Source organism: Sinocyclocheilus anshuiensis, unplaced genomic scaffold, assembly GCF_001515605.1.
Source record: "Sinocyclocheilus anshuiensis isolate Anshui unplaced genomic scaffold, SAMN03320099.WGS_v1.1 scaffold690, whole genome shotgun sequence".
Lineage (NCBI taxonomy): Eukaryota > Metazoa > Chordata > Actinopteri > Cypriniformes > Cyprinidae > Sinocyclocheilus > Sinocyclocheilus anshuiensis.
Window position 1 is genome coordinate 1,832,421 of NW_015547715.1, and position 27,670 is coordinate 1,860,090.

Here is a 27,670-nt window from a genome sequence, read left to right on the forward strand (position 1 = left end):
TCTGTGGTGATTATATTAAAGGGAGCACTCTTTGCTTGCTTTCTGTATTTAATCTATTCACAATTTGAATAAAAGTGTTAATAAGTGAGTTTTGTCTACCTCATGTAGGAGATTTAATACGGGTGCGGTTCGGGTCCCAGTTTTTATGTCAATTGGGTCGGGTATGGGATTAAATTAGTGTTGCTGTCAGATAACGTGTCTGGTGTTCTGTTAATTACTGCGATTTTGGGAAGATCATTTCACCAGCCAGGAAAGGTGAACGAAAATGCCTCTCTGTGATGTTACCACAAGGTATCGCTTACTTACAGATCTCAGGCTTCTGGAGGGGATGTAGATGCGTAAGAGTGAGGTGTACGCAAACATCAATGTCTTGAACATGATGCGAGCTGCAACCGGTAGCCAGTGAAGATAGATAAAGAGAGGTGTGAAGTGGGCCCTTTTGAGCTCATGGAAAAGTAGTCATGCCACTGCATTCTGAAACATTTGTCGAGGTTTGATTGCGCATGATGGAAGTCCAGCTAGAAGAGCATTGCAATAGTCCAGCCTAGAAATGACAAGGGCCTGGGCAAGAAGTTGTGCAGCATGCTCCGTTAGAAAGGGCCTGATTCTCCTGATGTTCTGCAATGCAAACCTGCATGACCGAGCTGTCTTTACAATATGGTCCTTGAAAGTCAGCTGGTCACCAAAATAATAATTTTTGATGAACCTAGCAGGATGATGAAATCATGCTGTAGAGTCGAAGTGGCAGGGAAAACAAGAAGCTCAGTCTTTGCCAAGTTGAGCTGCAGGTGATGTTCCTTCATCCATGCCGCGATGTTTGCCAGGCAGCCTGAGATCCATGCAGCTACTATTGGATTGTCTGTTTGAAATTAATGATAGAGCTGTGTGTCATCAGCATAGCAATGGTAGGAGAAACCATGTGCTTGTATAATGAGTCCCAGTGATGTAGTGTATATGGTGAAGAGGAGGGGTCCAAAAACTGATCCCCGAGGAAACCCTGTGGCCAGTTGATGTTCTTTGGATACCTCTTCTCCCCAGGAAACCCTGAAAGACCTACCTGTGAGATAAGATTCAAACCAGCGGAGTGCAGATCCAGTGATGGCAGACAGGATAATCTGATGATTCACAGTGTCAAAAGTGGCAGATTCAGCAGAATAAGAACTGATGATTTGGAATCAGCTTTCGCTATCTGCAGGACTACAGTGACCGACGGCAAAGCAGTCTCAGTTGAATGGCCGCTGCTGAAACCTGATTGGTTAAAGTTCAGTTGGTCATTCTGTGAAAGAAATAATGTAACTGTGTCTATAAAGGTGTGAACAAAATGGTCCATGCCATTAGAATAACAAAGGAACAGCATTCCTCAGGAACGTCTTGTACATTGCAGGATCTCCAGCGGGAAGATCCTAACAGTATCTGTTGTTTCTAGCCCTTTTATCTTCAGGTATAAAATTATATCCCACAGACAGAACTTTGGGAGAAGCTAGGATTCGTACAAGGGTAAAATTGTTTGAAGGAAGACTGCTACACTACCATCTTCAATAAATTCTTCTCCCCACAAAAAGTTTGGTCAAGCCTACTTAATTTTTTGTATTTGAGAAATTTAGTACATTGGTGAGCCACCCAAAAGACTGCTCAGCAAAAATACAGTAAAGATGATGATACATAGGGCAAATTTTTAGGTTAGAAGGGGTATTATGCACTGGGTACATCCCGAAATGGGTGGGTGAGGGAAGAGAGGATGACACTACAGAGCAAAGATGGAAGGGTGAAAGGTGAAAGGGGTTTTGCCAAAAAGTAACTGGTAGAGGAATTGGTGGCACACAGGTAGTAATATGTAGGTTAAATGTAATAAAGAAATGTGCAGAGATGTCAAGAGGTTTTACCAAATGTTGTCTGTGATTCAATTGCATGTGTAAATTAAATCAAGCTGGTTGCCTGATTTGTTAGTGTTTGTGGTGGTAAGCCATTTGAGATCGAATGAAGCTAGGAGTGGAAGTCTGCAGTGTAAGGCTTCTCCAGATGGATTTCGAAGTCACCAAAGACCACAAGTGGACTGCCATCCACAGTGAATGAGGACAGCAGCCCATACAGCTCCTCTATAAAGGTGCTCAGTTGACCAGGAAGGCAATAAATCATTACAATATGGAGTTTAACAGGAGCTGTTACCGTAATAGCATAATTGAGTATTTCCAATTATTAGAAATGAGAAGACCAGTACCTTTCCAACCTGACGGGGGGTGTGAGAGAAAGGGAAGAGAACAGCAGGGGTTGCGAAGTCTTCTGGACGAATCCAGGTCTCAGTCAAGCCCAAGATACTAAGAGTAGACTGAGAAGCAATGGCCAGAATGAAGTTTGTTGACAGACAATTCCAGAGACCCACAGAAAATGACAGAGGTACAGCAAAAGAGGTTCAGATAGGACACAGCTTAGCAAGATTGCGTTGCTGTCTGTGTGTGATGTTAGAGCGTTGTTGAGAGAGAACAAGAATGTATTGGAAACACACTACCACCTACCTGACTCTGCCTGAGAGGTAAGGGAAAATACACTTACTTGAGATTATATCTCTGAAATAAATGATTGTAGTCTTGAAAACAATCTTTTAAAATATTAGTTAAGCTGGTGTGTGGTGGGCGTTCTGGCGCAATATGGCTGCTGTCGCATCATCCAGGTGGATGTTTCACATCGGTGGTGGTTGAGGAGATTCATGTAAAGCGCTTTGAGTACCCAGAAAAGCTCTATATAAATGTAACGAATTAATAATTAATTAATTAAAGCAATCTTTTTGTACTATTGAATAAAATATTAGTTAATTATCAAAGAAAGAAAAAAAAATTATAGCCATAATATGGACTTTTGTAAATGCTGTGATACTATGATGCTCAGATACTGTTATTTCCTTCTCACATTGCTGATTTCACCATTAACTCTTCACCTGAACAGTTTATGTTTTTGTATATGGGTTCATTGCATTGTAATCCTTGACCATCAAAACATAGGGGTAGAGAGGAAACCCTGTGGCCAGTTGATGTTCTTTGGATACCTCTTCTCCCCAGGAAACCCTGAAAGACCTACCTGTGAGATAAGATTCAAACCAGCGGAGTGCAGATCCAGTGATGGCAGACAGGATAATCTGATGATTCACAGTGTCAAAAGTGGCAGATTCAGCAGAATAAGAACTGATGATTTGGAATCAGCTTTCGCTATCTGCAGGACTACAGTGACCGACGGCAAAGCAGTCTCAGTTGAATGGCCGCTGCTGAAACCTGATTGGTTAAAGTTCAGTTGGTCATTCTGTGAAAGAAATAATGTAACTGTGTCTATAAAGGTGTGAACAAAATGGTCCATTCCATTAGAATAACAAAGGAACAGCATTCCTCAGGAACGTCTTGTAGATTGCAGGATCTCCAGCGGGAAGATCCTAACAGTATCTGTTGTTTCTAGCCCTTTTATCTTCAGGTATAAAATTATATCCCACAGACAGAACTTTGGGAGAAGCTAGGATTCGTACAAGGGTAAAATTGTTTGAAGGAAGACTGCTACACTACCATCTTCAATAAATTCTTCTCCCCACAAAAAGTTTGGTCAAGCCTACTTAATTTTTTGTATTTGAGAAATTTAGTACATTGGTGAGCCACCCAAAAGACTGCTCAGCAAAAATACAGTAAAGATGATGATGATGCATGGGGCAACTTTTTAGGTTAGAAGGGGTATTATGCACTGGCCTATCTAGACAAATATTGTCTTTACAAGAAGTTAAAGTGGATCATAAAGTGTCAGTTGCTGTATTTACTGTACATCCCGAAATGAGAAATGGGTGGGTGAGGGAAGAGAGGATGACACTACAGAGCAAAGATGGAAGGGTGAAAGGGAGCATAGGTTTTGCCAAAAAGTAACTGGTAGAGGAATTGGTGGCACACAGGTAGTAATATGTAGGTTAAATGTAATAAAGAAATGTGCAGAGATGTCAAGAGGTTTTACCAAATGTTGTCTGTGATTCAATTGCATGTGTAAATTAAATTAAATGTAATACAGAAATGTGCAGAGATGTCAAGAGGTTTTACCAAATGTTGTCTGTGATTCAATTGCATGTGTAAATTAAATCAAGCTGGTTGCCTGATTTGTTAGTGTTTGTGGTGGTAAGCCATTTGAGATCGAATGAAACTAGGAGTGGAAGTGGAAGTCTGCAGTGTAAGGCTTCTCCAGATGGATTTTGAAGTCACCAAAGACTACAAGTGGACTGCCATTCACAGAGAATGAGGACAGCAGCCCATAAAGCTCCTCTATAAAGGTGCCCAGTTGACCAGGAAGGCATAATAAATCATTACAATATGGAGTTTAAGAGGAGCTGTTACCATAATAGCATAAAACTCAAAATATTTTTTATTGCATAGGGAAGAGTGGGTTGGGTATTTCCAATTATTAGAAATGAGAAGACCAGTACCCTTCCAACCTGACGGGGGTGTGAGAGAAAGGGAAGTTGTTAGAGAGAACAGCAAATACACTTACTTGAGATTATATTTTTTTATATCTCTGAAATATATGACAGTATTCTTGAAAACAATCTTTTATTGTACTATTGAATAAAATATTAGTTAAGCTGGTGTGTGGTGGGCGTTCTGGTGCAATATGGTTGCTGTCTTATCATCCAGGTGGAAGCTGTACATTGGTGGTGGTTGAGGAGATTCATGTAAAGCGCTTTGAGTACCCAGAAAAGTGCTATATAATTTAATTATCAAAGAAAGAAAATAATTAATAGCCATAATATGGACTTTTGTAAATGCTGTGATACTATGATGCTCAGATACTGTTATTTCCTTCTCACATCGCTGACTTAACCATTAACTCTTCACCTGAACAGTTTATATTTTTGTATATGGTATTGTAATCCTTGACCATCAAAACATAGGGGTAGACATCACCTTTTCTGTGTTATCATGTTTGGGTCAGGAGATATGTCACAAAATACATAATTTGGTTATGGCGGAAAGTAAAATGGTCGTCATGGCAACCACGAGGTGTTTTTGCGATGGCTCCATTTCTGAAAATTTTCAGGGCCCTAACCTGTACAATTGTACCAAGTTTCATTCTTTTATGAAAAAGTGAACATATCACCTCACATTTTGCACATATCACCTGGACTATATATCCGATTTGCAGTGATGTCATGCTGATGCGTGCTAAAATGTAACTGTAAATGAACTGCAAGGCAGCCACAATTTTTTAAACCAGTTGTGCAAACTACAAGCACAATGGGAATCGCTCATTGACGAATGGTGCGTTCAAGTCATGTCGGATAGATCGTATTTACGAGTTGAATGCACATGAACGCCACCACAAAGTCGTTATTACGAGTGGGAAACTCGAAATGTTCTTTAAGCCCTGAGTTTCCGAGTTGGGGGCATGTCAATGAGAAACATCGCGGAATCGATGGATGCAACGTCTGTAGTTGATGGTAAATTTGTGTTTAAATTGATAGTTTAGTTGTCCTATAAACTTAAATTGGTCATGACAATACTTGAATTTCTAACTTTGATATGATACCTCGAAAAGTATAGATATTCGGTACAACAGGGAAGAACTGCAGAATATACTGTACTACAGATATTTTTAATATTATACAATTTTTTGTCCATCAATGGTGGCAATCAGTAGGCTGATTTCTAATGAAGAGACCAGTTTATATGACAGATTTTCATGTAGGCTTTTATTTATATGTAAACGTTGTTTAATTACCATTATAACTTGCTCTCACAAATTTTTGCTCGCTCGGTGTATTTTTGATTTTACAGTGGGGTAATTTTGTTGCAGTAGCACAAGATAGCTTGATTTCAAACTTTGAATTGAATAAAAAATGGCAAGTAAGCAGTCAGTAATAAAATAAGAACAAATAAACAAATTACTAATGGTAGCACAAAAAATAAGGATACAAATTAAATAAATAGCTTTTTAGTTTTTCAGATAGGTCTAACAGTAGGGCTATTAAGAGATTTAGTTGTGTTTTTTTTTACCACTTATATCCAAAAAATGTTTAGTCCTAGAAAGCTATTATTATCATCAGAACACGTGCGCATAACAGAGTTGCCCATATACCACATTGTGTTACAGCACAGTAGGGCTGTTGCAAACCGAAACAATACTGTACTACAGATGTTTCCTGTCGGCTCGATTTTTGAGTGGACTTTGCTGTTCCGATGAGCATGAACGGTATGAGTGGAGCCAAGGAGCGACTGAGCGAAACGCTCATGCATAGAGCGGGATAATATGCAGAGCGTCACACCACGTGAAAGTGAAACCTGAGAGGTGAACTAATTTTCGGCAGCCGGAGAGGTGTTAAAAACAGAGATGCAAAGTTGGGCACTTTCTACTTCCTATGGTGACGCTTGTGTGGTGTTTACTATATTAGATGAAGTGGATTAGATGCAATATTTGTCCTATACATAGACGTTTCAGACCTTTACATGAAGCTGCAGGAACACTTTTCATTAAGTAGTTGATGTACTGCTTAATACAATGCCAAGATGGACGACGCGTCTCCTATTCCTTCCACTATAGACCCTTTTTCTGTTAGTAAACATTGTGACGTTTTTCTGTGGGCGGAGCTTAGGTGGAGGCAGAAAGTTTCCCTTGACTGCTTCACTAACGCTATAAGTTTGTTAGCTTGTTTTTTTTAACAATGACTGGAGAAAATATGATTATATATATATAAAAAATATGCAGATAAATGTAAAAGCCGACAAAACATAAAATATTGTATATCGTAATAATAAATAGCATGTTTGACAGCATATATTATATATATATATATATATGCTGTCAAACATGCTATTTATTATTATGATATACAGCAAACTTGTCATATCAGCACTCAGCAGACAATATCCCATACAAAATATCCCCACAAAAGCACCGCAAGATTTCTGGTGGTGTAAACAATTTATTCTGAAGCAATATTTTATCGGTGTTTTGTCGGCTTTTACATTTATCTGCATATTTTTTATATTAACCTCAGGATGGTATTTACTTTTATAAAGGCCATTTTTTAAACCCAAATTAAATGTATGCATCATATTTCATGTCAAATTCTTACAATTGATCAATAGATTCAATTTACACTAAGGCTGTTATTAAACAAATTAATTTACATTGCACAATTACAACTGCATTAATGTTATGAAATTAATGTTTTAAATGCCATTTTGAATATACAAAATGGAAATGTTGGGGGGGGAAATACATACTTTTAAACATACAGCCAGTAGGTGTCGGTAAGTCACTTAATGAGTGACTCATTCATTCAACCATTCACTGAATCATTCAGTCAGAAACACCGCTGCGTGTTGCTTGGAGATTGTGCTATACTTCTGCTGTGATCTTTGTTTGGAACTATTTTAGTTGGTGAAACAGAACAAAACAGTCAATACCGTGTCTAAAATGTAAGTAACCTAATTACATGACTACTCAACTACTTGTTTATTGAACTAAAATCAATGTAACGTTTGCAATCGTGAGAATATTCGACACTTAGCTCCCTTGTCATGGTATGTTGCTTAACTACATCATGTTATAAATAAAAAACTTAACATGTGGTGTAAACAATTTATTCTGAAGCAATATTTTATCGGTGTTTTGTCGGCTTTTACATTTATCTGCATATTTTTTATATTAACCTCAGGATGGTATTTACTTTTATAAAGGCCATTTTTTAAACCCAAATTAAATGTATGCATCATATTTCATGTCAAATTCTTACAATTGATCAATAGATTCAATTTACACTAAGGCTGTTATCAAACAAATTAATTTACATTGCACAATTACAACTGCATTAATGTTATGAAATTAATGTTTTAAATGCCATTTTGAATATACAAAATGGAAATGTTGGGGGGGGAAATACATACTTTTAAACATACAGCCAGTAGGTGTCGGTAAGTCACTTAATGAGTGACTCATTCATTCAACCATTCACTGAATCATTCAGTCAGAAACACCGCTGCGTGTTGCTTGGAGATTGTGCTATACTTCTGCTGTGATCTTTGTTTGGAACTATTTTAGTTGCTGAAACAGAACAAAACAGTCAATACCGTGTCTAAAATGTAAGTAACCTAATTACGTGACTACTCAACTACTTGTTTATTGAACTAAAATCAATGTAACATTTGCAATCGTGAGAGTATTCGGCAATTAGCTCCCTTGCCATGGTATGTTGCTTAACTACATGTTAGAAATAAAAAACTTAACATTTTGAATTTTTACCTCAGTAGTTTCTTCTGTGAGTCTCTTCGTGTCCCGTTCAGCTCTTTTGCTCATTTCATACACTCATCTGATTTGATTTCTCCATTAAAGTCTTACAAAGAAACAGGCAGCGCAAGCCTAAATAGCGCACGCAACCTTGATACCAGAAATACACTGTCCTTTATCAATCGCTGTTTACGTTGAATGTAATAAAATCAGAAGACTCATTCTCGCTTTTCGATGCTTCACGGGTTATTTTTTGCCACTTAAGTTTTAATCAGGCTATTTGTTCGGTCGGGCAAGTAAAATTCTACTTCCATTTTTCAGTAAACTTGCATTAACCCATTTTAAACTAGCTAGGAAGAAATTTTTGCGGAACTGGGACCGAAAATATTTAAAACCCATCGAATCTGAATTTAAGACTTTTTAAGGCCTTTTATTAGGAAAACTTTATCTAAGACATTTTAAGACTTTTTAAGAACCCGCGGCCACCCTGTTAACGTGGGGACACATTTCAAGTGAGAGCAAGGTTACATTGTGTTACCTTGTAAGATACATTGTTACAGTTTTCATCTCTGGCAAGCCATTCTTTGTAATCTTCTTTGGTGAGCCAAATATCTTGAAACTTTCATTTTCCAGGCATCACGTTTCAGCGGTTTCAGCCTATTTTTGCAATGTTTAACGGTGTGTGTGTGTGTGTGAGAGAAATGTTGAGGTACCTTCATAGTAGATTCGTGCGCGTGTGAACGACATGGCAACGTACAACACAAAGTACCTCACACTTAACGTAACGCGTAAATGCACGTAACTAACGTAAATCAAGCAATCTAATATTCATAGGCCACGAAGTGTTTGCGAAATAACACATTAGCGGACCGGAGGGAATAATATGGATTTTTTTCCAGAAAACTTCTTGCACAAAATAAATTCAAGCACTTTCAAGGACCTGTATCTATGTATGCTTATTTTCAAAAACTTTCCAGTGCCTTGAAATTTTTTTTTCAGATTCACAAACTTTCAAGGATTTCAAGGATCCGTGGGATCCCTGAGAAGTGTCGTGAGGTGGTGGAGCCGCGGTATCAAACTCCCGCCCAAACTCCCACAGATCCAATCAACCATAACGACACGCCCCATTTTTATAGCATCAAATTACTAGCTAAAATCAAACTTATCACAAAAACGAACAATTGAACATAAATCAGTGTAATAACAACTACCTTAAATGACCAAAACCATCTTTTGGAAAGTTGTATTGGAAGTGTAATTTTTTTTTTTTTTTTTTTACTCAATGTCCCATTCGTTTACATGGAGAGGGCAGGGTTTATGACCTGTACTGCAGCCAGCCACCAGGGGGCGATCAAAGAGCCCGCAGCTTCACTTTTCAGGACGTGTGAGGCACACCCGGGTCAGATGTGGATCGGTTTGCACAGCGCCGCGCAAGTCGAACACTCCCAACCATTTATCTCTAATTTATATTTCAAAATCTGTTAAATTATGTGTGACGAGTGCCGCATGAGGCTGGGCCCTAATGACGATAACTGTCACACAAACCTGTGCACATCAGATTTAAATATAAGCGTAATCTGGCCCATTCATGAGCATTTAATTTTCATAATAAGGACAGCAAAATGTCCTTCCAAAGTGATTTTAAATACATGTTTTACTGTAAGGTTATAAATGTGGCTTCCTTGGACCTTGCTTGCAGTTCATTCTGAAGCTGCACAATGGAGAGACGGTTTAATGTTGCGAAGAACCTGGCTCAACTGTTTGACTTCAGTGACAATGAAAGTGACGTGACCCCATATACGACAAGTGATGGAGGTATGAAAGAGGAAAGAGACACGACCCTACATATGACAAGTGATGGAATGATGGGTCAGATGCTGAATGAAGACGGGACTCTTCATACAATGAGTGATGGAGGGATGAAAGTGGAAAGAGATGTGACCCTAGAGACAATGAGTTATGAAAGGATGGAAGAGGAAAGAGACTCAACCCTATGAATGGCAAGTGATCGAGGGATGAAAACGGAAAGAGACGTAACCCAACATATGACAACTGATGGAGGGATAGAAGAGGAAAGAGACAAAACCCTACGAATGACAAATTATGGAGGGATGGAGGAGGAAAGAGACGTGACCCAACATACGACAAGTGATGGCAGGATGGAAGAGAAAAGATACGCGACCCTACGTACGACAAGTAATGAATGGATGTAAGAGGAAAGGGATCTGGATGGAGAAGCTGAGCTGGAGGTGGAGCTCTTTGATGAAGCTTCTGAAACAGAGGACAATACGGAGTTCGACCCAGACTACCACTCTACTGATGGAGAAGAGTCAGATGAAGGTTCAGAGGAAGAGTCAGAGGTCACTGCTGACACAGAGGCGGCTTATCAGTCCAAAAACCGAAACATATTGTGGACTCCAGCAACGAGAGAGATTACCAGCTCATCGTATCATCAAAATGACCCCTGGACCAACCAGGCTGGCATGTGCCAATGCTGAAGACATAAGATCAACATTTGAATTGTTTTTCCCAGATGATATTAAACAGATTTTGATTGAAATTACCAATTTAGAGGGGAAACGTGTATTTCGTGATACCTGGAAGGACCTGGACTGGACAGACTTACAGGCCTTTTTTGGTTTGTTGATTCTGGCAGGCGTGTATCGATCCCACCATGAGCCCATGAGTAACTTATGGCACGCTGAGTCGGGAAGGCCAATTTTTCGTGCTACCATGTCACTGAAAAGTTTTACCAGTTTGTCAAGGGTCTTCTGCTTTTACAAAAGGGACAAAGAGCCTAGCCGACAGAAAAGGGACAAGCTGGCACCAGTAAGGAACATCTGGGATAAATGGGTCGAACGCCTGCCACTCTTGTACAATCCAGGCCCAAACGTCACTGTGGACGAGTGCCTGGTCCGTTTCAGAGGACACCGTCCCTTCAAACAATACATGCCAAGTAAACCGGGCAAGTATGGCATTAAAATCTGGGCAGCATGCGATTCCAGCTCGAGCTATGCGTGGAACATGCAGATCTACACTGGGAAAGCTGCCGACGGCAAGTCAGAAAAGACCCAGGGAATGCGAGTGGTCCTGGACATGACAGACGGTTTAGAGGGACACACCGTCACGTGTGACAACTTTTTCACCTCGTATGGCCTCGGCGAGGAGCTGCTCCGAAGGAAAATGACCATGATCGGAACAGTCGGATCAAACAAACCTGAGCTCCCACCTGCACTCCTGTCAATGAAGGACAGGGCCCGATTATCATCCATGTTCGCCTTCACTGATACGCACACTCTTGTGTCCTACTGTCCCAGAAAAAATAAAAATGTGCTGTTGATGAGCACTTTCCACAGAGATGCCAAAGTAAGCGACAAAGATCACAAGAAGCCAGAGATAATCCTAGACTACAACCAGACCAAAGGCGGAGTTGACAACCTTGACAAGGTATTTTACTACTTTGCATTACAGTGGTTATAGAAAAAAATCACCCCCCTTTAAATAATCACATTTTGTTGCGTTGCAGCCTTAAATGAAGACGGACACAGTTTTTGTGTTATCCAGCTGTATTTACTCAGTGTAACTGATAACATCCAAGTGAAAGATCATAACACCAACCTGTCAGAAATTGTTTTTATTTGTATTTAAAAACAGAATCACTGATTTGGAAAAAGGATCACCCCTTTGTGTCAGTATTTTGATGAACCACCTCTTGCTTTAATTACAGCCTTTAGTCTGTTGGGTTTTGTCTCTACTAAAGGCCGGGCACACCAAGCCGACTTCAAAGAACTAGCGGCGACGAAAGCCAATGGTGTTGTCGCCTCGCGTTGGCAGCGTCGGACCAAAAAGCTGCGCTCAAACTCTGTGAGACGACTGTCGCAGACGATATATATCACACACTCCGCACCACTGTCTTTTTGGCTAATTTGTGCAAAACCTCTTGCTAAACTGTCAAAGCTTCATTTTAACCACCAATGCAACGATGCAAGTATCTAGCATACCTCTACATGCTTGCGAAGGGTTGATGTCGAGATTGTATAAAATGCTAGTTTGGTCTCCCTAGGCAAACACAGCTTACACTGTATTATAGAGCTTAAATATGGCCAGAGGTTCACTTAATTTCCTTCGAGTTCAACTTCAGCAGAATACGACAGGGTTTCATTTTCAGCTGGGTCTGCACCAAAATGCCTGTCTTGTCCATCTGCATCTTTCTTGTGATTTTAGCGCCAGTTTGCACTCCTGCCCATTATTTACTACAGTAGTTTCCAGGGAGCGATTTTTTTTTTACTCCGTAATTAATGTGTTTTAAAATGTAGCGAAGTACAATACTTCAAACAAAATATACTTAAGTAAAAGTTAAATTACAGATTAAAAAAATGACTTTAAAAAGTAGAAGTACACATAAAAGCTACTCAATTACAGTAACGCGAGTAAATGTAATTCGTTACTTTCCACCTCTGCTGACTAGGCCATGCAAGGACATTCACCTTTTTCTCCTTCAACCACTGTGTGCTCAGTTTTGCTGTGTGCTTTGGGTCATCGTCATGTTGGAAGGTAGAGCTTCTTCCCATTGACAACTTTCTGGCAGAGGGCAGCAGATTTTCCCTCAAGAATTTGACGGTATTTTGCCCCATCCATTTTTCCTTCTATCCTGACAAGTGCTCCAGTCCCTGCTGAAAAGAAACACCCCATAACAGGATATTACCACCTCCATGCTTTACTGCAGGAATTATGTTATTTGGATGGTGAGCTGTATTGGATTTCTGCCAGACATATCGTTTGGTGTTGAGGCCAAATAATTCAATTTTAGTCTCATCTTCAAGGTGCGTTTTGGCGAAGCTCAATCGTGACTGCATGTGGCCTTTCTTGAGGAGTGGCTTTTTTCTTGCAGTCCTCCCATACAAGCCACATTTGTGGAGAATCTGTGATATTGTGGTCACATGCACACAATGTCCACTCATAAATTCCTGCAGCTGCTTCAGAGTTGCTGTCGGTCTCTTGGTCGTCTCTCTGACCAGTTTCCTCCGGCCCTTTCATCCGGTTTGGAGAGATGTCCTGATTCTGGTGATTCAACTCAGTGATTCTGTTTTTTTTTTGTTTTCTGACATGTTGGTTTTATGATCTTTCACTTGGATGTTCTAAGTTGGACTGAGTAAATACAGCTGGATAAAACAAAAACAAAAAAGTGTCCGTCTTCATTTCAGGCTGCAAAGCAACAAAATGTGATAATTTTAAATGGGGGTGACTCTTTTCTATATCCTCTGTATTTATTTGTTTTTATTCAAGGCCAAATGACTCGTATAAAGTGAATGAATTGTCAGCTGATAAGATAAAGCTTTGGTGATTTTGTGTATGTGTCATTTTGTTTCCAGCTTGTTGCCTCTTACACCTGCCAAAGGAAGACGTCACGTTGGCCCATGGTGATTTTTTTCAACATGTTGGACGTCTCTGCCTACAATGCATTTGTGCTGTGGATGGAAATAAATCATTCATGGAACAAAGGGAAGAAATATAGGAGGAGGCTCTTTTTGGAAGAACTAGGGAGCTCTGGTGGCTCCCCTCATGAAAAGACGGGAGAAAATTCCCCGCACTCCAGCCTCTCAGAATATGGTGATGGAAGCTCAAGCAAGTTCTTCACCAGTCAAAGCCACTCATCTCGCACCAGTAACCCCAGGCAAGAGGAAAAGGTGTCAGGTCTGTGACCGAAAGAAGGACATAAAAACCAGTTTGATGTGTATCGAGTGTAACATGCACATTTGCGGGTCACACGCTGTTATGATTACTTACTGCCAAGCATGCAGAAAGAAGGTTTAAACAAGGCTTAGTCACCGCTTATGTACTGTTTGTTACTTGGATTTATGACCAATTATTTTTTTGCTGTTTTCTTGTTTACCATTGCAAAATGTGTAATCTGATTATTGCCCCTTGTTTTGTTGACTTTTTTTATTTGTTTACTGCATTAGAGTTACTAAATATTGATGTTTTAAATAAATTATAAGCTGCAAAATAATGCATACCATCTTTTCATTGTAACACTCTTTGTAAGCATAATGTGGCATCACTGCAAAAAGAGACACTTCAAAACGTGGATTTAAAGATGACAATCTTTGACAAATATTTGTTTTTCTAGGCAAGTATATTCTAAGTATATATCCAAAATCATAACTTCTATCTAGAAATTAACTTTGATAGAGCATTGGGTTACTGAGATAATTGACCAAAATGAGGATCACTAACGCCACCTACTGGTTATAATTGTCATTTCATGTCATTGTCATGACAGCAGATGTTCAAAAAACCATACATGATATTTATCTGATTTTACAGAATGAAGCCTATGGTTTTACTGCAGTAAAAGTAATAAATGTGTTTATTTTATATGAAAATTAATGGTGTAATTTAGAGAGAAATTAGGTCTAAATATTTAATATATTTTTTTAAAGTTTAGTCCTATTAAGTGAAGTTAATGTTACTACATTTCTTTAAAAATTATTTATTTAGTTAAAGGGGTCATATGATGCGATTTCAATTTTTCCTTTCTCTTTGGAGTGTTACAAGCTCTTGGTGCATAAAGAAGATAAATGATTTGGTCACACTTTATTTTAAAGTCCAATTCTCTTCTATTAACAAACCATTAACTATGACTTTTGCCTCAATAAACTCCTAATTTGCTGCTTATTAATAGTTAGTAAGGTAGTTGTTAAGTTTAGGTATTGGGTAGGATTAGGGATGTAGAATATGGTCATGCAGAATGTACTTTAGAAGTACTAATAAAAAGCCAATATGTTAATAATAGGCATGCTAATAAGCAACTAGTTAATAGTGAGAATTGGTCCCTATACTAAAGTGTTACCAATGATTTATTTTAAATAGATTAATTACATTTATTTACTCACCCTGGTGTTGTTCTAATGTCATATGACATTTCTTTTTCAGAATACAAAAGGAGAAATCTAAAAAAAAAAAAAAACTGTTAGCACTCCTCTATAATGGTATAACGGTGACCAACTTGAAGCCTTAAAATAAGAGGCAAAACTATCATAGAATGATCGCATACGACTTTGTGCAGTTAATTTGGAATAAATGTAAAAATGCTCAAAAAGCACTAACCTTATGAGAAATGTACTTTGTTTTAATTCATAGAAATGTAATGTAGTAATGATAATGTAAATATATAAAATGGAATTGTATTGGTTGTTGTTGTTTTCTTGATAGTATAAGTAATGTTTATTTGTTTAACCTGAAAAATGTTTCATTTTGGGGTGAACTGTCCCTTTAATTTGTATTTAAAAATGCTTTTAGCATTTAAAACTGTTACTTTTATTTTGTATATATTTTCAGTGTTATTTTATAGCTCCACTGAAGGCCAGTCCAGATGGCTTTCATGTCCAGACTGTCCCGGTCACGGAGTAATTCCAGATCTCCCAGCAGAAAGGACTCAGAGAAAGGCTGTCCTGTACTAACTGTTGCTGAACTAGAGCGTCTGTTGTACACTGGGAAAACCGCCTGTAATCATGCAGATGAAGTGTGGCCAAGACTCTACATAGGTGACCAGTGAGTAGTCCATGAATATCTGTTTTGGCCATATACAGGATGTTGAACGTGAGATTATGCTTTAGAGGCTCATACAAAATAGTAGTATTGAATTTTTCAAACAAAAAAAGATATAATGGTCTTCATGGATCATAAAATGCCTTGCTTTGTATAATGCATGTAACAAAGCATGACATAGCAGTAAAAGAGTGAACTTTTGTCCTGTATAGATGAGTAAACTAGAAATTGCCAGTAAATTTTGTACTATGTACAAATTTTTCACTTAAATTTGCAGAGAAATTGCCTCAAACCGCAAAGAACTCGTCAAGCTTGGGATCACGCACATCCTCAACTGTGCTCAGAGCAAATGGAGAGGTGGTGCAGAGTGTTACGCTGGCATGAACATCACGTATCACGGCATTGAAGCCCACGACTCGCCCTCCTTCGACATGAGTGTCAACTTCTACCCAGCGGCTGAGTTCATTCACAGAGCCCTTAGTACTGGAGGTCAGTTGATAAGCGGCCTTTTTCTTTCAACCTGAAGTTTCTCAGTCTTATTGAAATCAAAAGCAAAACAGTTTTACAGCCTGATGATGCCATAGAGTGCATTAGTGCCAGCCCACTTTTTCAGCGGCGTTGGTTACGGAAGTATTTTTTTCATTCATTTTTCCCATAAAGATTTTTTTTTAATTCCTGTTGGGTTTGTTAAAGCGTTAACAGTCATGAACCAAACCAACTAGCCATGAGGTGAATCGCAACGTTACAAACTTTTATTTGAAGCAAAAAAAGTATTTGAAAATGGGACAAAACAACAAAGGTACAAGACTGTACTTAATGGCTTTAGTGAAGGAAAGAACGACAGTTTCTTGAAGCATTGCAAATTACATAATCAAATTAAAAACTATTGTGAAATATAGAAGAATTTATTTGTCAATTTTTTGATTGTATCAATAGAAACAATATATTTTAAGTTTATTGCAAAATATGCATATGTATATATACAAATATTTAAACATTTTGATATGGTAGGGAGACCGACTCCATTACTCTTTTGTGGTGCTTCATAGAATTTTCTGTACAGTATCATGGGTAATGTAGTTTTTCACCACAAATTCCGCTATTTTAAAAATAATTTGAATAAATCCAAACAGACAGCTTTTACAACAACATATACCATTGATTAAAAACCTCATAGCTTAGTCTTTAATGGATTATCAGTAACTATTAAAAATTAATTTCCCTATGGATAAAATGAATGGAGTTTATACTTCTGGAACCCGACTTGTTGCACTCTATAGGAGTAACATTTTATTCTTCATTAGTTAAAAAAAATATTTATGTAGTGGTTAAGTGTGCTTTAAAAAAATAAAAAATAAGTGTGCAAATGAATGTGGTCAAAATCCACAAGGACCACAAGTAAAAATTCTGTTTTTTCCAGTCTTTTCTAATGTATGGTTTTCATCACCAATTAAATTATCAGTATAACGCTTTGAATAAAAGTTGGAAATTTTACATGAATTTGAGGATGTTTTAGTATTTGCTGTGTCACTCTTTGTACTTGACTTTTTTTGTCATTCATGTGCATATTTTGACATGGTGACTTTTATTTTGTAGGAACGGTTCTTGTGCATTGTGTAGTCGGGCTGAGCAGATCTGCTACGTTGGTTCTGGCCTACCTCATGATTCGGCAGAACATGACTTTATTGGAGGCTATCAAGACTGTGAAGGACCACCGTGGCGTCACGCCAAACCGCGGTTTCCTACGTCAGCTCAGCGGTCTGGATAGCGTACTGCGTGCCAGCCGCAATGTAACATAAAGCCACTGGTAGCATCTGAATTTCAACCATTCTGACCCAGGCCTTGACCTAATGTGTTTGTATTGCAGTAAATGAGAGCAGAGTGTCTTTACATACAGTGAGTTTATTCCAGCTGTCCTGCGGTCAGTAGAAATGCCTTATTACATCAGGACCTCTAGAAATGTGCGTAATGCCTTATTCACTGTTAAATGTTCACATCTGTTCATGTGACCACCCACTGAAATGTTGCTGTAGCTAGCTCTGAGTTAATCACCACAGAGAATGACATGCATGCTTTCATTAAATTGAGAAGGAATGCTTAAGGGGGCTATTCACACACGTTTTTGCATTTAAAACGCAAGTTTAATTAAAACAACACGAGGTGTAGACAAGGTTAACTTTTAATGCCACATTTTTAGAACAGTGTCATGTGCAAGATACTGCAGATAAGCAAAGGCATTGGTCCAACATGTCCGTCTAGTGTTTTATTTTTACAAAAAGGCAGAGCAGTGTAGTGGAAGGCAAAAAAAAAATCGTTGTGAATGATCCCAAGCCTGGTTTATGCTTGCCACAAATTCACTTGGTTGTGCGTGACAAAAATTGTCATCGCACCACTGGCATACAGTTCAAAATGGTCAGTTGGACAGACAGAATGCACTAGGATGAGAATCGAATTTTCCAGATTCATGTGCTGGAAACAAATATGGAAAACAAAAACATCTGCTATCTTCAACAGATCTTAAAGGGATAGTTCACCCAAAAATGAAAATTACCCCATGATTTACTCATCCTCAAGGCATCCTAGGTGTTTATGACATTCTTCTTTGAGATGAATCCAATCGGAGTTATATTAAATAATGTCCTGGCTCTTCCAAGCTTTATAATGGCAGTGAATGGGTGTTATTTTTCAATAGTCCAAAAAAAGTCCAATAAAGCACATCCATCCATCATAAAAAGTGTCCCACATGGCACTGGGGGGTGAATAACGATCTCCTGGAGCAAATTGATGCGTTTTTGTAAGAAGAATATCCATATTTAAAACTTTATAAACAGTAATCTCTAGCTTCCGCTAACTGTCGTATGTGCGTTGGATGGATGCGCTTTATTGGACTTTTTTTGGACTATTGAAAACTAACACCCATTCACTGCCATTATAAAGCTTGGAAGAACCAGGACATTTTTTAATATAACTCCGATTGGATTCGTCTAAAGAAGAAAGTCATATACTCCTTGAAGGCGAGTAAATCATGGAGTAATTTTCATTTTTGGGTGAACTATCCCTATAAGCAAGAACCTGTTGCTATTGTTCATGCTTAAGATTTGAAGACAAAATGCAACCATTCAAATTTGGCGACATTTGAGCTTCCAGCATGAACGATAATGCACAATTGCAGTTTGTTATAAATTTGCATGTGTTGGATCACATGAAAGCAGTGCAGTAGAATGCAAAAACATGTTAGGAGGCGTTTTTTTTACGTTTAGAAAGGCGAGACGCAGTGTGGTGGAATAGAGAAAAAAGCAAGGTTCATAGAAGTTTTCTTAAATGGATGAATTTAGCGCTGATATTTCGAACGCTGTCATCACTAGACACAGCAAAAGAAACCGCCAAAAAAACGTCCGTCTTGCGCATGCTTACATAAAAAAAACAAACATTGTAAAAGCAGCACAGTTGAATGCTAAGATGTGAGACACAGGGCAGAGGAATGAAAACACACAAGGTCAAGTGCATTTTTAAAAAAAGCTTAACTTGAGCGCCACGTTTTTACACGCGCATGTTTACATAGAAAAGCAATGGAAAAACAGCACGTTGAATGCAAAAACGTGTTCTGCTTGAACATTCCATTAGCAACTGCCACAGACCCCATCAATCACTTAGAATCGTCATGGCAACCACCTAGCAACACCATAGTGACCACCTACAACACCATAGCAACCACTCGGCGCACTTTAGTAACCACCTAGACATAGCAATGCCTTAGCAATTGCCAACAGCACCCTAGCAACAACCCAGAACAATGTACCACAAAATACTACCATAGTGACTGTCCAGAACACCCCATGATGATCCATCGATTTTACATTTAAGTTTAAATTTGCATTTAATTTTAGGTAATGTAGCTGGTCACATTCATCACAGTGAATCAGATCATGTGATATGACACTGAGCTCTAGTGTACACAGACTATATGCAAATTACAGTCAGTTTTGTTACACAACTTATTGATGTGTGCTTTGTATAAATACTAAAAAAAAAAAGATGTCATATTAAGTATTCTACATGTTTCAAGTTATACAAGATGTCTCTCTTAACTTGTTTTGTATGGTATTGTAATATAGAGTAGCTGCTGTAGACAAGTGCAGCCTTCTTGTACTTACAAATCCAGCAAATCCTCAAGTGCAGTACAATGTACCGACTGTAGCTGTATAAATTACAGTGTACTAGTATTATTGTCATTTCTGTACATTTGTATTATTGGGGACAGCTGTTTATTGTATCTGTGTATGTGTTCGTCATCATAACACCTAACAAATATTCACTGCTACAACTGGAGCTGAACTACTGCCAGGACTGCAAATCCCTTCCACTGCACGTGGATCTAAACTACACACCAGTTTGTGTCTTAAGAACAAGTGTTGATCGCTCAGAGATTAAACTTGTGTTGGACCAAATTTCTGAGTTATGGTGCGTGCAGCCCGAGACAAAATGAGGCGTTCAACAACATTTAAAAGCATTGTTTATTTATTTATAATGTACATGAAATCTAATAAACATTATTTCATTTTCCAAGTTGCTTTTGTGCTTGATCTGGAAAGGTCTGTTTATGCATAGCTGTTTAAAGTAATTTTCCTAGCAAAACAAATGTAATCTTTTTTTTTATTTCACAAAATATGAAAGCCATACATGCCACTTTTTTTAATTTATTTTTGTGTGTGTTTTATTCATTTTTTATGTTATATTGAAAAGAATCAAATGCTTTGTTTTTTACTTGATTAAAAAACACTTAACACGGTTTGAAGTTAAAAACGTCTTTATGATGGATTTGTTTCTTAAAAACACAGCTTTTCTCCTCACAAGATGTTAACTGATGGACTGGAGTGCTGTGGATTACTTGTGGATTATTGTGATGTTTTTATCAGCTGTTTTGCAGAGGGTCCATTGGTGAGCAAGTGACGTAATGCTACATTTCTCCAAATCTGTTCTGATGAAGAAATAAACTCATCTACATCTTGGTTGGCCTGAGGGCGAGTACATTTTCAGCAAGTTTTCATTTTTGGGTGAACCATTCCTTTAAAACCCTTAATATAGCTCCATCCTGTGGTCATGTCATTCAAAATGTAGTGCATGTTGAATTTAAATGTTTTGAATTACATGATGATAGTATTCACATTTAAATTGACTGACTTATGAAATATGAAATCTGTCCTCACTGTCCCTGTGAAGGCTGACTCTAAGTTTACATTGTAGTAGAGAATTTTGAAGTCTTGTCTGAATGTTGCACTGTGGTGTCATTTAACCTTTGTTAAAGTCTTGTTTGTCAGAGAGCAGAGCTGAAAGTTGACAGAGAACCACTGAATTTTGGCCAGGACTCCCTGGTAGAAGAGATTTATATCTCAATGGGATAATTCCTGGTAAAATAAAGGATCATGTTTAGGGCTGTTTGCTTGTGAATAAGGCAGTTGGTGAGGGAGCATGGAGGACTAGGAATAAATCATTTGTTATTTGAAAATGTTAAAAGAGAAACTACTAATGGTCTACACTACAGACATATTTACAATCACCTAATTCATTAATTTCAGTAATTATGTAGTTAAAAAGCAATAAAATAAAATGTAAATAAATAAATAAACATTTCTACTGTCACATTTGGCATACTATGTTCAACATATTATGGTCTGGGTTGCACTAAGGTTTTTTTTCTTAATCCAACACAGCTGAATGTCCAGCATAACGAGAAAGTGAGCAAAATTGAAAATTGGCAATTGACTGAATTTTCTTTATTCAAAGAATTAAGAATAACCCTTTATAATTCTGTCGTACGGTCATGCAATGAGCAGGAACGCTCTCATGGCATATATTAAATATTAAATGAATCTTTTGTGAATTTACTGTGGTGTCTGGTGGTGTCTAATGTCAGACTTGTTAGGAGGGTGTGAAGAAATAACTCACTGAGTCAACATGATCAGCTCCCAGCATACAAAGACTCTAAAGCCACTGGCCCAAATTTGCCTTTAAACAGGTCATATTTCTGTCTAAACATGCCTTTTAAAATCTCCTTCATTTTCTCTGGGGTTAATATTGCAAAGAAATTCAGATAACTAGTTTGTCTCTCTCTTATTTTTACTGAATGTATCATTATCTACTGTTTTGTTAAATACCAATAAAAAGATTAAAAAAAAGGTTTAAAAAACAGCATAGTTTGTCTATTGTGATTCTTAAATAATTTTGCTTAATTAAATGGAAAACAAAATTAGGAGGCTTTGACTGTGATTTATTTATTTTCAAATAAAACAGTTTGAAAGAAAACTTTAATGGGTTAAGAAATGTTTATGTTTTTTTAAACAATATCATATTTTAAGAGCTATTCATGCAAAAAAAAAAATAAATAAAAAAAAATATATATATATTAGAGGTCAAAAACGTTTTCTGTTGTATAATAGAGCTACTATTTATACATATTTATACTTACACTAATAGTTCTATACTAGTCTGTTAATATACTATTACACTAAATATATTTATACTAATTATACCATATCATGTTATATTATTACTGTTTCTTTTTATAATAGTAAAATTTATTTAGGCTCCGCCTCCTGAATTAAAGGCGGGGTTTACTGTTTTCTCGTGCATGTGGATATTTATGTCTTTCTGCGGTCCGTTACATTGTTTGATCTCCGTGATCCGGTCGGGAGTTCATTTGATTCACATTTACGGGCTCTCAAAACTGTAGATGCGACTAAACAGTCAGGGATTCATTTGACGCTTGATCCGGGAGAATCAACAAATCCGAGTATGAAGAATAAACAGTGAAGTGAAGACACTCAGGAGCCCGTTTATAATGGTGAGATTTATTTTTAAATTAATATTTAATGTAATTGTAAAATAAAAAAAAAAATGTTTTTTTTTTTCATCTGTAAAAAGTGTTGACATGTTTGAAATAAATGCTGTCTGCTTTAAAGACTTTCAATGCTTTTTTTCTTTGGTTTTCTAACCTTACAATTTGATAAATATTGCCCTAAGGCTCGTATTGTTATGAAACTGCATTGTTAATGGGTATCATATTGTTTTGTCTTACAAATAATCACCTAATTTTCCATAAATGGCATATCAATTGTTTTTGACTTCTTACAGGGCTTCTTTTTCATCTTCAGGAAATGATTGATATTTAAAACACCATGCCTCCAGTGACCTCTCAGGAACCTCTCAACATCGATGTGGTCATCTTTGGCACTGGGATCTTTGTCTTTGTTTTAAGCCTGATATTCTGCTGCTTCTTTATAAGGTAAGTGTGACTGTAATATTGAGACTAAATCCATAATAGTTTAACAGAACAGCCCGTTTGGACCATGCAGATCCTGGATAACGTTTCTAAAACTCTTCTTTGTGCCTGGACTTCATCAGTATTTTCCTGTGAATAATGCCTGTGACAGACTGACAGCTGCAGAGCAGAAGGGGCTTCCTCTGGCCTCACGCGCTTCCGAACTCGAACAATTCAGGACTAGATTGTATCTCCGTGCTTTTTGTTCACAATGCTATTTTTGACCAAAGGCTTTCGGCTAATGTCATGTCAAACACTGAGAACTACAAACCCTCACTTGCCAAATTTGTGTTTAGAAACATACGACACACCTTTGCCTGTACTGCCATACTGATGTCTAGAGAAAAAAAGTAGTAAATTGAACATTTTCAAATAAAATACATTTCTATAATAGTTATACTTTTAAAAAAAAAAATTTTAAGTTAGAAATATTTATTTTTAACAAAGTCAACCCTTGTTAATGAATGGTTTGGCCTGTTTTTCTTTGCAGTAAATTGAGACATCAAGCTCGCAATGTGAGAGCTGGATACAAGATGGTGAGTGCACATTATAAATGATATCATCAGAAGGTATTTGACACTTACATCACATTAAAAACGTCTCAGATGCTGCAGGATTTTTCTCTTCACTAATGTCACTTTTCTTCATGTTTGAAGTCTCGCTTCGAATCTGCTGGTGATTTTTAGTGGATGTTTGAAGTCAGTTCTCCTCAGGTTCACACAGGTGTCCTATTAGAGGAACCACAGGTGTAGAAAATCACATAAACTATCAACACATTCACTAACCTCGAACACATTACATTTTCAAACTTATCTTTGCCAACAGAGGAAATGTGCTTGTGCCATTTCTAAATGAATGACACTTTCTGTGATTTTTGTATTTAATGCAGTGACATTCAGACAGTTTTGTGTCAATCAAGTAAAGTCACCTGTATTTATATAGCGTTTTATAAAATAGAGATTGTTTTGAAGCAGCTTCACAGTATCAACAGGAAAATAACAGAATCATTTATGCAAAATTCAAATATGAGATTTAGTTTCAGCTATAAAGCAGCTCTACTTAAGATAATAATGTCATTATTCAGCTCTAGTCAGTTCAGTATTGGTTCAATTCAGTTCAAATGAGTTTATTTCAGCTATAAGCAGCTCTACAAAAGGCAACAATGTCATTATTCAGCTTGAGTTAGTTAATTGTTCATTTAATTTGGTTCAATTGTTGATGTTGCAAAATTAATCAACTGTGTCTAAATACTTTTTGCTCCCTATAAGATAAACAACTGTGTTTTGCATTACAGGTTGTATTTGAAGATGAAACAACATGGTTACATGCACATGGGGTAAAAGTTTTGGCTTAAGTTATAGGTTATTAAAAAGATAAAAGTTATTTGACTACTTGGGAATTTTTGAGACCTTCTAAACCTCTGATTTCCCCTCTTGTAACATCCTGTTTTCTCAGTTAACATGTGCAGTCTGTTTGGAGGACTTCAGGACAAAAGATGAGCTTGGAGTGTTACCATGCCAACACGCCGTTCACAAGAGGTACATCCCTCCAATGTCTTTTATCATGCTAATGCTATTAAATAAAGGTCCAGAGAGGTTTATAGGTAAATAAGAGGTTAATTGAAGCGAACACACCCTGGCTGTGCCTCATAACTCTAAAAGCCCGTTCGCACCGAGAAGAAATAGGAGAGTCGGGCGTATGGTCACCCTATCGTTATAGTTGTGGTGTGGACTTCCATGTTCTAGTAGATTTAGAACTGTTTTTATACAGTCTATGATTTAGAATGATTAAGTTTGTTATAGTTATCGTCCTTGGTGTGAACGGGTCAGAGTAATTTCAGCATAACTGCTGAGAAGCGTTTCTATTGATTTGTCTTACCAGGTGTCTGGTGAAGTGGCTGGAAGTGAGATCTTCATGTCCCATGTGCAACAACCCCATCAGTGCTGCTCTGGGGCAAACGCACAGCCCGGGAAACCTGCTGGATGAGCTGCTCTAAACCTGCTTTTCTGCCAAACTCGAACCTCATTAAGGTTAACTTCGAATGAAGTTCTCTGATACGGGCGACATTTTAACCTAATAATCTTGTACAATTCAGACAAAAGACGTTTATTTAAAAGCTCTGCTGTTGCAAAGCATCATTTGTAATGTTTTTTGCGTGTCTGGTTTAAAATGTTTGCATAATGTTTACATACAGTATTGTGGGTTTCTTTTTTTTTTTGTGTCCTGTGTTAGCATGCAAGATATTTTGCAAGTATTCACTTAATGAATTGAATTCATTTAAATTTAGTGGGACAGAAAACAAATGCTAAATTGAAATCAAATAGGACTTAACATGCATATTTCTGGGCCTATGCAGGTTATGGTAATAATAGAATACATATTAACATACATATAATTGTTGGATTTTACAGACATCAATTTTTACTTAAAGCAAGACCATTATTTTAGTATCATTTCATTACTATTTTGACTTTAATTTTAGTAATTTTGTTTTCCAAATGTTTATATATAGTTTTATTATATTTATTAAATAGTTTTTCTATGTAGTGTATTTTTTTTTGTTTACTAGTTTATTTTAGTACATCAGTTTAAACTAAATGAAAAATTTTGCCTCAGCAGCTAGCTGAAATAAAAAGCTAGTTAGAAAGCCAGTTAATTTATGCCATTTCAAATGTTTTATGGTTTTATTTGTAGTTAACCCTGTTGAGAACCACTGCACTAATAAAGTACCGCCACCTGCTGGCCACTAGAACGAACTGCAGCAGAACGCTGCCATTTTAGAACCAAAAGACTTTAATGGGCTCCTTTTGAAGACTTCTATTACAAGAGCATATCAGCACATGCTAAATGAAATATCTCAGATTTCTTTAACAACAGTTGAGCTGAGCTGTCCGTTCCAAGAAAAGAAAGAAAACAAAAACCTGTTGAAAGGAATCTTGATCCATCTTTAATCCATGTTTAACAGATTGTGTCCTGGGGACCGTCAGAATACATAAAACAGGACCATGACACATGGAATAAGCATCTCATTCAGGAATGGCAATAAAAAGAAAAAGAAAAGAAAAAAAAATCTATATAGTAAGGAATGTGCCTGGTTCAAATGGGAGGGGATAAGAAACAATTAAAGTTGGCCACAATCAGCAATCACGACCTTGGCAGAGCATTTCCCGTTGCTGTTTCCTTTAGCCTCCATGGCATCCACTACGCTCATTCCTTCTACCACTTTCCCGAACACAACGTGTTTGCCATCGAGCCTGGAGAAACAAAGAACTTTAGCACTAACATCAAATTGAAATGCTCTAAACAGTTTATACTCTAAAGCAGTGGTTCTCAAACCTGTCCTGGAGTACCCCCAGCCCTGCACATTTTGTATGTCTCCCTCATCTTTCACACCTGATTCAACTCATCAGCTCATTAGTGGAGACTGCAAGACCTGAAGAGGGTGTGTCAGATATAGGGAGACATAACAAAACTTGCAGTGCTGGGGGTACTTCATGGAGAGGTTTGAAAACCACTGCTCTAAAGAACCTTTAGTGCAATAGAAAGGTTCCAAGGATGTTAAAGGGGTCATATGATGCGATTTCAAGTTTTCCTTTCTCTTTGGAGTGTTACAAGCTCTTGGTCTGCGCTTGTCGGAAGGAGGGACTTTGTAGAAAACGAAGTGTTTGAGAGAGGCGGGGCATAGAGGACCTACAATAATGTACAGTATTTGAAAAATAATGTGTTTTTTGAACATTAAAGCATGTCAACATATTCTGTTACACCAAATACACCAAATAATAATCTTTAAAATAGCATCATATGACCCCTTTAAAGGTTCTTATCTAACATTAAAATAGTAATCTCAAAGAAGCCGTTTACCAAGTAGTATCAGCAGTGCAGATGAAGAACTGGGAGCCGTTGGTATTCGGTCCGGCATTGGCCATGGACAGGGTTCCCTTCCCTCCATGCTTCAGGGTGAAGTTCTCATCCGCAAACTTGTTGCCGTAGATGGACTTCCCACCAGTTCCGTTATGTTTGGTGAAGTCGCCACCCTACATCAGGAGTGACATCGACCGACATCAGTGCGAGCGGAAATCATTGCGTCTGAAAACACGACGGGGTTCAGATCTTACCTGGCACATGAATTTGGGGATGATACGATGAAAGCCAGAGCCCTTGTAGCCAAAACCATTCTCACCAGTGCACAAAGCACGGAAGTTCTCTGTGTAGATATGGAGACATTAATGCATGAGAAAACAGTCCACATTTATTTATAAGAAACCCATTTAATGTGGGAAAAAAAGATACTTACCGGCAGTTTTGGGTACAACATCAGCTCTCAGCTATTTCAAAAGTAGGGGGGAAACCAGAAATAGAAATTAAGCTGATGTCCAAGCTTACTTTGCATATAAGCAGTTTTCTGTTAAGTATATTTGTAAATATCAATGGACTTCTGTTTCTAAATATTTAAATTAATTAGAAAATAATTGGCCATTTTGAGAACATCTGCTTATATATATATACTGCTATAAACAGTACTCTATACAAATTGAGTTAGTGTAAAATAAATTACACACA

At 37.6% G+C, this 27,670-nt stretch overlaps 4 protein-coding genes and 1 pseudogene across 6 annotated transcripts in view; 3 read left to right on the forward strand and 2 right to left on the reverse strand.

Annotated features, from left to right (window-relative positions):
* Window positions 1-18,301, forward strand: part of LOC107704179 (dual specificity protein phosphatase 26-like) — a 20,629-nt gene extending 2,328 nt beyond the window's left edge. The window contains exons 2-4 of the mRNA XM_016507065.1: window positions 15,583-15,795; window positions 16,070-16,281; window positions 17,389-18,301. Of these exons, the coding sequence (XP_016362551.1) occupies window positions 15,617-15,795; window positions 16,070-16,281; window positions 17,389-17,591 (594 nt within the window). The 5' untranslated portion in view covers window positions 15,583-15,616 and the 3' untranslated portion in view covers window positions 17,592-18,301. The remainder of the gene's footprint in view (window positions 1-15,582; window positions 15,796-16,069; window positions 16,282-17,388) is intronic.
* Window positions 1-24,184, reverse strand: part of LOC107704176 (CAP-Gly domain-containing linker protein 1-like) — a 65,303-nt gene extending 41,119 nt beyond the window's left edge. The window contains exon 1 of the mRNA XM_016507062.1: window positions 23,695-24,184. The gene's annotated coding sequence lies outside the window, so the exon portion shown is untranslated. The remainder of the gene's footprint in view (window positions 1-23,694) is intronic.
* Window positions 9,883-14,157, forward strand: LOC107704177 (piggyBac transposable element-derived protein 4-like; annotated as a pseudogene).
* On the forward strand, window positions 22,382-25,554 carry LOC107704180 (RING finger protein 122-like). 3 transcript variants are annotated; one of them, XM_016507067.1, is made up of 6 exons: window positions 22,382-22,633; window positions 22,924-23,074; window positions 23,601-23,646; window positions 24,405-24,446; window positions 24,566-24,648; window positions 24,992-25,554. In XM_016507067.1, the coding sequence occupies exons 2-6, from the start codon at window positions 22,968-22,970 to the stop codon at window positions 25,104-25,106; spliced, it is 393 nt and encodes a 130-aa protein (XP_016362553.1). In that variant the 5' UTR covers window positions 22,382-22,633; window positions 22,924-22,967; the 3' UTR covers window positions 25,107-25,554. The 3 variants fall into 3 exon arrangements, with proteins under 3 accessions (XP_016362553.1, XP_016362554.1, XP_016362552.1); XM_016507068.1 differs by having other exon boundaries at window positions 22,944-23,074; XM_016507066.1 differs by lacking the exon at window positions 22,382-22,633 and having other exon boundaries at window positions 22,787-23,074.
* A 474-nt stretch (window positions 25,555-26,028) lies between these two features.
* On the reverse strand, window positions 26,029-27,501 carry LOC107704132 (peptidyl-prolyl cis-trans isomerase A-like). Its single transcript, XM_016506989.1, has 4 exons — window positions 27,405-27,501; window positions 27,226-27,314; window positions 26,972-27,144; window positions 26,029-26,364 (listed from the first exon to the last, which is right to left on the reverse strand). The coding sequence occupies exons 2-4, from the start codon at window positions 27,232-27,234 to the stop codon at window positions 26,232-26,234; spliced, it is 315 nt and encodes a 104-aa protein (XP_016362475.1). The 5' UTR covers window positions 27,235-27,314; window positions 27,405-27,501; the 3' UTR covers window positions 26,029-26,231.
* Between the last annotated feature and the right edge of the window lie 169 nt (window positions 27,502-27,670).